General features: G+C 34.2%; 1 protein-coding gene and 1 non-coding gene across 3 annotated transcripts in view; one reads left to right on the top strand and one right to left on the bottom strand.

The window, feature by feature from the left end:
• Positions 1-12,082, top strand: part of ADAMTS5 (ADAM metallopeptidase with thrombospondin type 1 motif 5) — a 50,274-nt gene extending 38,192 nt beyond the window's left edge. Inside the window, exons 9-10 of one of the 2 annotated variants that reach the window (XM_039857357.1) lie at positions 1,055-1,173; positions 9,309-12,082. In XM_039857357.1, the coding sequence (XP_039713291.1) occupies positions 1,055-1,173; positions 9,309-9,388 (199 nt within the window). In that variant the 3' untranslated portion in view covers positions 9,389-12,082. Of the gene's footprint in view, positions 1-1,054; positions 6,137-9,308 lie in introns of those variants that run through there. The other variant, XM_039857356.1, reaches the window with a different exon arrangement.
• Positions 232-350, bottom strand: LOC120599018 (5S ribosomal RNA). Its single transcript, XR_005651795.1, has one exon. It is a non-coding gene; the product is annotated as a 5S ribosomal RNA (ribosomal RNA).
• Positions 12,083-12,481: the final 399 nt, after the last annotated feature.

Below are 12,481 nucleotides of genomic sequence, written 5' to 3'. Positions count from 1 at the left end.
ATCCTTCACAGACATTAAGCATTTGGGGAAATTTGCCTAGGCATTAGAGTTTTGTTTTTGATTTTTTTGTTTCTGTTTTTGTTTTTTTTTTTTTTCTTTTAATAATGCTAGCAAACTCTAAGTTACCAGTTACAGATTTTTTTTTTTTTTTTTTTGCTGGGGCCACCCTTGGCGGACCTCACAGATTGCAAGGACTTTGTTAGTTTACAATCCCTTATTTTTTATTTTTTATGCCAACAGCACCTGGAATTCCTAGATGGTCTCCCATCCAAGTACTAACCAGGCCCAACCCTGCTTAACTTCCGAGATCAGATGGGATCGCACTTGTTCAGGGTGGCATGGCCGTAGACCTAGTTACAGAATTTTATGTTCCATTTCTTCCTGCCAGTTAACCCAGAGTTCTAGTAGAAATGGAAGCAGAGCCGCTACTCTGTCTCTTGTTCAACAACACTTAAGTCCATGGTTCCCCGACTGGTCATTTGAAACAATATGATAAAATCCAAAAGGACTGCTCCCTGTGCCCCATCTTGAAAGATGAGGATCTAATTGATTTGGGTTCTGAGGGTCAAAATTAGATTAAAATTAATATCTCCATGTGATTTAATACTCAAACAAGTTTGAAAAACATTAATTTAAAACATTTTTATGAAATCAAGGGCAGATTTTTGTGAGTTTGTGTTTATATATACCCGATTTGTGCCAGAACGTAAAGTAGCTTTGTAAAGATGATAGGATTTGTAAATCTCTAAATAAAGTTACTATGAAATTTTAAAACGAAGGCAGATTGCTAACATCATCCTAATTTTTGAACATCATAATAAAAACATATAAAATGATAGTGTAACCACAATTCTATTTTAAGAAAATTAATTTTTGAAACCAAAATTAAACTAATATCCTAAATACATTAAAATTTTGTGTTAAAGTAAGGCAGGACTTTTAGAGAATTTCTATTCATTTATCCATTTGTTAAGCGTTTGCTTATTTTTTCCTCTCTCTCTCTCCCTTCCTCTCTCTCTCCTCCTCTCTCTGCTGTGGACATTCCTGTCTCCAGTAAGGGTTACACCGATGTTGTGAGGATTCCTGAAGGCGCGACCCACATAAAGGTCCGACAGTTCAAAGCCAAAGACCAGACTAGATTTACTGCCTACTTAGCCCTGAAGAAAAAAAATGGTGAGTACCTTATCAACGGAAAGTACATGATCTCCACTTCGGAAACAATCATTGACATCAATGGAACGGTCATGAACTACAGTGGCTGGAGCCACAGGGATGACTTCTTGCATGGGATGGGCTATTCGGCCACAAAGGAAATTCTAATAGTGCAGATTCTTGCTACAGACCCAACTAAAGCATTAGATGTCCGATACAGTTTTTTTGTTCCCAATAAGTCCACTCAAAAAGGAAACTCTGTCACTAGCCACGGCAGCAATAAAGTAGGACTGCACACTCCACAGCTGCAGTGGGTGACGGGCCCATGGCTTGCCTGTTCCAGGACCTGTGACACGGGATGGCACACTCGGACGGTGCAGTGCCAGGATGGCAACCGGAAGTTAGCAAAAGGATGTCTTCTCTCTCAGAGGCCTTCTGCATTTAAGCAATGTTTGCTGAAGAAATGTTAGCCTGTGGTTACAGTCTTACGCCGAGATAACTGGATGATTCATCACTAATTGATTGTGGTGAACAAGAAGAGGTCTACCTAAAGCACAGAAAGTCACGCTTCAGTGTCATTGCCAACAGGAGTCCAATTATGGGCAGAATCTGCTCCCTTTGACCAAATGAAAATGTGCACTGTTTCATGTGACAGTGGTGACCTTGGAATATAGAAAAACTTGGGAGTTAATGAACATCCCGTAGGCCCACAAGAATGAAAAAACACTGATGAATGTAGAATCAGGCGACATTTGAAGATGGCAGAACAGCAGTCTCCCGTTTGTCACCTACCTCTTACAGAATGTCTTCAAAGGCATCATAATCATTTTCACCCATAATACACAGTAGCTTATTTTTATTGTTTGTAAACATTATCCCTTGGTATGTCACTTTATATCACTTGATTCTATTAAAAATATATATATGTATATAAATATATATATATATTTCTATTAAAAAAAAAAGTGTTTGACCAAAGTAGGTCTACAGCTATTTCAACTCCTTTCAGTTTCCAGAAAGAGCTGTGGATGTTTTACTGGAAATTAAGAACTTGCTGCTGTTTTAATAACATTTAGTATACTTTTAGACAACAGGAGATCAAATTTTAGTCAAAACACATTTTGACAGCAAGCATCTTCTGAGAAAAGCTGAAAAGAAAAGGATCTCAGTGTATCTAGTCATTTACATACATGCACAGGTCCATCTACTTAAACCTTTGATGGCCTGTATTTTTTCAGGCAGCCAGCCAAATTAATGCCTAATTAGGTTGTAGAAGTTGTGTTTGTATGTGTGTATGTTAATGATATTCAAGAGTCTAAAAATTAGTTTCCTCATGTTAGAATTTACAAGGATAAAAACATACTTCATATTTTCAATTTATATTTCACAATCGCTTTCCCTTTCTATGGCTCTCATTTGATATCTCACAATGTGTAATACACATGCAATACACACAGCAAAGAGTTTTCTAATCACAATTCAATACTTTCGATACTGGTGTACCTCTTACCAGCAAGCCTTTAAAATGTCTTTGTTTTTGCTTGTTTGTTGTTTTGTTCAAGAGTCTTTAAGACCTACAATGTTTTGGACTTCTTGTTGACTTAGTTAATAAGAATATTAAAGATCACTTGGTAGTTAGCCACATCTAGAAGTGATTATCATTAATGTGGCTAGTGAAAAAAAAAAAGTGGTTAATATCAATAAGACTGTTTCCACACCACATAGGCAATAATTTCTTGCATTTTTTAAAATCCAAGTATACTGATACTGCACTTAAAATTTTTCCCGATTGGAAAGCATTTGATTGTACCAGTAAGTGTTTGAGTGATGAAATATGATGATTTTTGAGAATTTTTGTGCTTTTATTTTTTATAGCCTGCCTAGGTAGGTTGTAAGTTTGAATAGTTTGACATGGAAAATTTTTACAATCGTATGCATAAAAATCTCTTTTTAGATGTAAACTGAATCCCTCCACCCCAGAAAACCTAAGGTGTTTCATTTCATTGGAATTTTTTTCCTTTGTGAAGTATCACAAAGCCGATCATTTTTATAAAATTGTATAATAATCATACCAAATGTGCCTATTGTGAAGATTTGCATATAAAGATGTTAGGGAGCCACTTGTTTGAGTTCCCTAAAGCTCATGAGAGTTTATTTTTATTATAAAATATTTTTAATATAAAATAATTATGTAATTGAACTTGCTATATCACATTCATTTCAGTGGGCCAGAAGAATGGATGTCTCACTGTTTTAAGTAGTTTCTTAAGAAATTATTTGGTAAAACAATTTTTTTACAAAACTGATAATTACTCTTCGGTTTTTCATAGATTGACTTTACTTTAAAAGTGGTTTTTTTTTCTTAATAAATTACCAGTTATAGAAATGAGGCCTATATAAGGCTGGTAACCTACATTTGATGGAGGTCAACCAGCTTTCAGGAGCAGGGAATAAAGTCATTCAAGTAAATCATAAAAAAAAAATTTTAAATCACACCAATCATTTGTCTATCCAGAGAAAATTAATAAAGAGGCCAACATTACTTTTTTCAATTTTCAAAGTAATTTCAATCAAGCAATTTAACTATGACAAAGTTTATTTTTGTCTTTTGTAGGTATGTTGATGGTAACATTAAAAAATAATTGAAGAGCAAACATGATTGTTTTCTACTCTGCTTCTCTATACTGTATTCATAGACTTTTTAAATATGATTTATCAATGATTCATTTTCCCCTAAAATAATGAAGTTCTACACTTTTTATTGAAACAATCCTAGAGAGCCTAGAATGAATAAACCACTATTTCATGCTTTTAAGGAGTTTTCTTTAGATTTTTTCTTTTTTTGTACAAATTCCTATAAATTGACTAAGGAATGTATGTCTAAACACTTGAGAAAAACGATTTAGACTGGAAACTGAATTTCAGAGAAATGAAGTGTTTGGTAGATATAAAGAATGATATACAAAGGGAAAATTCTCAGTAATACAATCTAATTTAGTCTAGTTTGACTTTCAATTACTTCTTTCTCTTTTCCATAGTTGCATCTTGAATAAATAGTCTAAAATTCATGATGCTAAGTAGCCTTTCTCAAAAGATGTTTGTCTGAAATGCTCAGGTTAGTAAGAATCTAATCTCACTCACAAAACTAAACACTCCAGATTATTTCATTAAATACAAAGGGAGTCCAGAAGAAAATAACATTTATTTCTTTTAGAACAGTAGGGGTCAAGTAAAGTCCTGCCTTGTTTTTTAGAGATTTAAGGGCACTATTTTAATTTATTCAATAAATTCAACTTAATTTGCCTTCCTGTGGAAACAGTTTTATCCCATTAAACTAAGAATTAAGGGATTAATCACAAGCAAAAAAAGTTGCAGCACTGAAGAAAAGTAATTTATTGTTTTTGCAACTGGTATGTGAATTTGTGTGATAAAATTATTTATTCTTATTTAACAAAAATATGTGCAAATTCTATATTTAAAATGTTTTGCTGTTGTCCTACTTTTTAATTTATGCTTCGTGTTTGTGTATAAAGTACACTTTGTGAGTTTACATAATATGCAGCACTGGTTGCTTTTGTATTTTTTACAGAAAGCTTTCTGTGTGAAATAGGTGTATATGTATATATTCTTCATGTATCTTTATTCTGATACTATAGTTTTCCTTTCTAAGGAAGTTTTAAATTTAATCTTTCGTGACTATTAGTGTCTATTACTTGTAGTTATGTTAACAGGTCTTTTGGGTTCCAATAATACAATTTTTTCCAAGTCACAGATAAGAAAAACACTTATTCAAACAACTAAGGTCCAGGTTTTAAACTTGGATACATAGATAGCCTGGAAACTTCCCACTGAAGCTAAGACATAAATAAGAATCAGGTCCATTCTTTCACTGGTAAAGTTGAACAGGAGCTATTAATGAATTATGAAAGTTGTATACACATAACCTCCAAGTGATATCAGTGATAATAAAACCAAATACGTCTTTTGCTGCTTTGGAAACATTCCTTAAAAATTCATATTATTTAGTCTCTAATGACTATAAAATGAGAGTAAACAAATTAGATTTAAATGATTCAAACATTAGTAGTCATACTGTTTTTACAAATAGGGGGTCTTCATTGATAACGTGTGACATTTTTTACTGCTACTAATGAATCTCATGGAGTGATAAACAGACCTTGGGACAAGCAGCAACACTTCCAATCACATCATCTTGCTTCTAACTATGATTTCGCAGTCTGGTCACAGCTATAAGGCAAAGCACCCTTGGACACACAAGTGACCAGATCAATCTCCAGCCCTGATATGTCTCCCATTGATTCCTTCCTTATTAAAAATGTCATTGTCATGGTTTAGGCAAGGGGAGCAGCCAGATTCAAAGAAGCACAGAGTTCACTGTTTGTGAAATAAGATTGAATTTAATAATGACCAAATTGTGCTAATAGTTTATGACTGAGTGTAAAATCTCATTGGCATGATTGATGAATATTACCAATCTATTTATAATTAAACTTGAGGCCATAAAAATACATTATATTTCTTAACATTTCAAAGCTACAAAATAAATGAAAAACCATGAATACAGAAATGGTCATCCAAAGCTATAATAGAACCAAGTTGAGGGTCAAGGTGATTTATCATACAGACACATAGAAAAGGAACTTATGTATTTCCTTTAATAAGTCCACTGATAAAAAAACAACCTTCTTTATAGCTCTCTGCTAGCATAAACTACAGAAATGACATCTCAAGTTATGTCATTATGAAACACGTCATCTATAATGCATAATTGTGTTCTAGTCAATTAATGTATGGGAATATATTGAAATAAAACCCATGCATTAGTGAAACAAAAAAATGGAAATAGACACGGTGTTCAAATCAGAAAAGCGTTCAGTCTGACAAATGTCTTTCTGGTGCCATGACACCATAAATCTCAATGCAGATTTTGTGGGAAAAATAAAGGAATATGCTGTTATGTTAAGAGATGTTGGTTTTAAAAAAGAATAAGACTGAAATATACATGTAGTTAACCCAGTTTATTGCACTCCTAATATCACTAGCACTTTAGCTATGTCTGCTGTCTGTGGTAATTACTTGATAGTGCCACCAACTGATCCATAGGTCAAATGAAAAAACAAATAATGGCCCATCATCCTATAAGACACTGCCACATTAGAGTGACCCTAAGTCTAACACTGTAAGGAAAACTGTGATTTGAGATAAAACAGAGCATTATTTTTTTTTTCATTTTCCTTTGACTGATCCAATGAACGACTAATTTTTATCAAGGTGCTAACATCTTCAGTGATCAACTGTCAAATGTGGTATTTCTGAATTACTGTTTTATTCTACATGATTTTTTCAATTTACAAGAAAGAACTCAAATTTTTTGACAAGGCTGGGAACAACTTGATACTCAAAGTTAGGGAAATTGCATCTAATGGTCATCTTAATACAGTGTTTGGTGACATGAGCTATATGTACATCAAAGATGTTTAAGGTGACATTAGAACTTGAAGAGTGTCAGGCTGAAGTAGCAGACTTTTAGATGAGTCATGTTTCATTACTTACTAAGACATCAGCATTCCTTTTAAGCATTCCTTTCAAACAAATTTGTTCAGTTTTTAAAACACAAATTTTTATGGATATTTGGCCTTACTTTGTTTAAGCTTTGCAGTATATTATATCCATAGTAAACACTTGGCTTCTATATCTCATTGCTTTAATAATGCACAATATATTAGAAATACTTCACCCCATAATGAGAGCATATTAAGAATAGAAGATCATACTCTGTGTGACTTTGTGAGGCTAGACTTTTGATATATATATATATATATATATATATATATATATATATATATATATATATAATATGCAGCACTGGTTGCTATATATATATATATATATATATATATATATATATAGTCTCCAGATGGTGGTTTTGCATTACATACTCAAGCATGACATAAATAAAGAAGTTGACAAATACTTTGTACAATTTTAGTATGATCTATTTGTCAGAGGAAATCATGCACGTGCTTTGTAAATAGACTGCAGATAACTGAGCAGATTGCAGAAATATATTCAATTTGATGTAAACAGTGGCACAAGTAGTTGATTTCTCTATTAGAATCTGTGAGTAAATTCAGGAAATAAACTTAAGTAGGTAGAAGTGAAATTTTTAAATCTTGAAAGATGCTTTCAAGGTAGAGTAAAATATTGAAGATTTGCATGTTGTATGTAAATAAGCAGTAAAATGTAAGCTGTCTATTACCCTCGTTTTTCCAGAAGTGATGATGTTTTTCAGTAAACATAATGTGGCTGAAAAACAAAAAAAAATCTTGGAAAACTAAGACAGGTATCATTTAAAATATCTCCTCAGCTTTGACAAATTTCACACAAATCAGCTATTGAAAGCATTACTGTGTCTATAGCCTGCATTCCACAACAGCTCTGTTATTCAGGTAAACCCACTTGAACTGAGTCGTTTGGGACCTATACTGTAATATTTTTCATCAAGGAACAATATCCTATTTTGTAAAGCATTTCCCTATGTGTGACTTTAAACTGTAAAATTAAACATTGGCTTTGTGGTTCCAGTGGACATAATAAATGTAAATTGTAAACTAGGGTAAAGTATGTACTGCATATAATATGTTTTAGGGTTGAAAACTATTGTCCATTTATTTTAAATATTCTCATTACAGCAGTAAGATTAAGACAGGCTTTAAGGAAACTCTAGGCACAACATAATTTCTATCATCCCTCATCCACTTTGGCACAATTAAAACTTTCTCAATCTTAGAGTACCGTGGAACTTGTGCTTCAAGTCTTCTCACCAGACTATCACTCTGTAAGTCTGTCTAGCATCAAAACTCTGGGATTAAGTTAAACACAGCAAGCAACATAATCTACCTGCTTCATGCATGAAAATTAAAAAAGAATTGACATTCACAAACAAACATTTATTTGCTAACAGATTTATAATATTAAGGTTTCTAAGGACATCGGTTCCTTTTAACCTGAAATCATTACTGTTTAGCATACACTGAGAACACTAAATTTCTCATATCCAATAATACTTCAGAATTGTGTACTTTAAATTTTCTTCTTTGTAACATGTTTACTTTTTAAAGAAATTATTTAAAACACGTATATTTTTTTAAAACATTGGATGTAAACAGCCATCATAAATGGCCAAGATTTGTTGAACATCTCTTTGGGTCAGGACCTGTGGTAAACACCTCACAAACTTTCTCCCATGACCTTCCAGTATTACAGATGACTATCACATCATGATAACTGTTACCAGTCAGCTAATTGTTGCCAAGTGCCAGGCACTGTTGTAAGCACTTTATTTATTATCAATTATTAACTCCTTTAAGCACTGAAAGTCTTAAATCCCTATGGACCATGAGTCTGAGAGAGGGATTGTACGGTGAATAAAAGACTGTGAGTTTGGAGAAATGGGAGGAAGTATTTAGATGCTCTAATGTGTGGGTCCCCTGTGTAAAAGCAAGAGCATTTCTAAAATTCCAATAAAAAATAGCAAGGACACTCTGGAGAATCAGGCAAGCAGCGAGAATAGAGGCAAGAGCTTAGAGCATACAAAGGACTGTTGTTTAAGGAGAAAGAATTTGATTTAGAAAACTAGTAAATTGCTTGGAAGGGTTAAAAAAAACTATGGTATTTAACCTTACAAACTTTTTCATAGCTAATAATGAGCTGGTTCATACAAGGTCATAGGCATAAAAGTGACGCTGGGGGTAGCTTATAGATTAGGAATAGAATGAACAAAGGAGATGGTTAGAAATGGAACTATAGATATTTGAAAAGTCCAAAAACTGTCTTTAATTCCTAGATTCTATGGGGTGTTTCTTGATATATTATCACTTTATCTATTAAATTAAACTCATGTTTTCCCCCAGAATGAAGGATTATAGGTCTCAATGTAGTTCTTTTCCATGGCTATCTCATAGATAGAGAATCAAATCCCACAACAATTAACCCTCTGGGGCGGTTCCCAGAAATGGAGAAAGAAAAGAAGAAATCCCAAGACCCCATTCTACCATGAAGTCATAATATTTGCTTTAATATGGATTTCTCTTTCCACTTCTAGATGCCCACAGCATTTTGTCTTTCTTTTTCAGCTTTTGTTGGAGTTTGCCTTGAACTGGAGTTACAGGCCTTTTGCTGTTGTTATTTATTATTAAAAACATCTAAATCTTAGAAAGCAGAAAAGTATGTTTCTTAATTGCTTGTGAGTAGACTTGTTTAAGAAACAGTAGTTGAACTAGTTTTAGGTTAAAAGAATTCTTCATGTACAAGTGAAGAACCACTCACCTATTTGTTCTCTAAATAAGTCATACCTACTAGACATTATAAAGAATGTATTCAGATTGTATCTTTACTCTCCAGCCTCTTTGCTATCTCTTTGCCTGTTTGAAGATGTTTTCTCTTGTTTTTTAATTGTATAGTTTTATGCAGCTTCAAAAATGGAAGCTCAGACTTTAGAGCTGGATAGGATCAGGCAAAAGACAATAAGAACTAATGTGGGTGAAACCCTGATGAGGTGCCTGGAGCTGTGACCTACTGTGCGCAGGTCAGACAGAATATTAGTGTACAGGAACAAGCAATAGATGTCTCTTCCTTCAAGATTATGCTAAAAACAACCACTTCTTCGCTCCTCCACTGCTACCCACCAATCATTCCATCTTGGACAATAACAAATGCCTTCTAATAGGGCCTCCTGTTTCCTTCAGCAGCCTAACTGGTCAGGGAAAATTCAGATCATTTAACTCCTTTGTGAAAATTTCTCCAACCCTATCTTAGTCAAAATTAAAACAAACAAACAAACAAAAAACAGTGCCAGTTCCATGGCCTTCACAGCCCCGTGGGATCAGATCCCACCCCTCTCTGACTTCCTCTCTTATTTCCCTCCCTCTGGTCTGTTGCTCCAGCTACTTTACCTCCCTGTTCTTCACTGTAGTAAGCATGAAACCTGACCAGAACGTTTTGCTTAAAACATGCTCCCCCAGATAGACATTTGCTTCTTCTCTCCCTCCAAGTCCCTGCTTAAATGTTATCTCTCAGAGAGGCACCCCGATTACCCTAGATCAGACTGAACCATTCCTCTTTCATTGTTCCTCATGGCACTTACCAACACTTGAGATTTCATGATATACTCATTTGTATATGTCTGATATCATATATATAAATATATGATACAAATGTACATACTCTGAGGGCACAATCTGTTTTTTTGTTTGTTTGTTTGTTTGCTTGTTTATTTGTTTTTCACTACCATATTACCACCTTCTTTGAAAGTGCCTTGAATACAATAAGTACTTGATAGAACTTGTTAAATGAAAGAATGAAGGAATGAACGAATGGATGGATGAATAAATGAATGGACGGAAATCTAGGCAGATAATCATCATTAAGAGAGTTCAGAAAATGGTCAATGATGTCTTTGCAAGTGGAGAAATGTGATAGAGAATATATTTTAAACATGTAACTCTGACATTTTAGACAAAAAGCAAGCCAGTATCAGGCCAGGAAAGTAGGGAAACCAAGATAGATGGGTGGTAGCAAGAACTTGGTTCCTTGATTTTAAGACAGATCTTCAGTTCCTGGGATGACATGTTGTAGCAAGTAGAATTCTAAAGGGGTCTCTGCATAATTCTTATTCCTTCACTAGTCACTCAAACAATAATCTAGGTAATGCCAGGAAAGTCTTTTACAGATAGAATTAATGTTACTAACCAACAAACCTTAAAATAGGAATATTATCCTGAATTAACTGGTGAGGGGTCGGGGAGGCAATATAATCACATAAACTTTTAAAAGAGAAAAGAAAGACAGAAGGGGAAGTCAGAGAAATTCCAAGCATGAGACGGATTCCATACTCCATTGCCGGCTTTGAAGATGCAGTGGGGCCACAAGCCAAGAAATGCAGGTAGCATATAGAAACTGAGAACAATTCCCAGCCAACAGCTAGCAAGGAAACTGGGACCTTAGTTCTACAATTGCAAAGAACTGGATTCTAGTAACAACATGAAGGCACCAGGAATCGGAGTCATCCTTGGAGCCTCCAGAAAATGACGCAGCCCTACTGACACCTTGATTCCAATCTGGTGATAGAGCCAAACCACGCCGAGCCTAGACACATATAGAACTGTGAAATAATGATTTGCTGTTGTTTTAAGCTGCTAAATGTGTGGCAGTTTCTTATGGTACTTACAAAAAATGAAAACACAGGTGAAAATAAAAAAGGATTTCAGTCTACAGTAGAGTATTAGAAAGACTGTCAAGTTAGATCCTTAAGCAGAATGAACAAGGTTAAGACTCAGTTACTGGGGCTATGAAACAAGTGAGAATATAAGAAAAACACTAAAGCTGGCACAAAGGCTTGGAATTAGATCCTCCTCTAAGCTAACTTTGATAGAGGCATAATAGTTAACAGTCAAGTGGAAATCATTACCCTTGATATTCATTCGGGTATAAAACGAGCAAATGACAAACAATAAGTCACACAGTCCTCATGAACTTGGTTCATCTGCCCTGGCTCTGGGGAATCTTCCTCTTTGGGTGAGGGAGATGATGGATTTTTATTGTTTTTCTGTTTTGTTTTGTTTTGTTTTCCCAGTTGTATGCCTTTACCTGGAAAAACATTCCAACATGTCTGAAAAGTCATTGTTGTCGTTGGACTAGGAGTGTCTGACTTAAGGAGGCCTCAAATTTAAATTGCAAAGAAAGTTTTTGTATAAGTTGTACATGTGGAATTGGACATATTTTTTTTTCAAAGTACATTAAACCAAATGTGTACAATAGTATAATAAATTGTTTGGTCATCTGTAAGTCATATTACGAGCAATGAAGACTTAAGAAAAATGTTATTGAATAAATGTGTCTAGCTCCTTAATCTGGCTCTATTTAATGTAGGCATGATCAAGTTCCGGTTCCTTTAAAGTGATAAACCTCACTCCTAAATCCTACAAGTTCCCCTGACGTTGGTCCTACGAAGGACAGTCAGAGATTCTCCATGAATCAGTATAAATCCATCAGTACAGACTTTAAAAGACATTTGCTGAAACGGGTCTAGAGCCTATTGAAAAGAGAGCTTACATGTTGTGTCTTTCTCCTATTGAAAAAATAAAATTATTTTTATAGCGGTAGTGATTCTGGAGCCCATTATTTTCAAATTCATAATCCAATAGAGATAAACTCCTAAACTTTTTTATATTTTGACTAGTCTTCCATTAGACAAACTCAGTGACAGAATTTAATGTGAAATCAAGACTGTCATTGAAGATGTTTTTTT

The sequence above is a fragment of the Pteropus medius genome, unplaced genomic scaffold, assembly GCF_902729225.1.
Source record: "Pteropus medius unplaced genomic scaffold, Ma_sr-lr_union100, whole genome shotgun sequence".
Taxonomy (NCBI): Eukaryota; Metazoa; Chordata; class Mammalia; order Chiroptera; family Pteropodidae; genus Pteropus; species Pteropus medius.
Note: the sequence above shows the minus strand (reverse complement) of the source record. Positions and strands in the feature narration are given on the sequence as shown.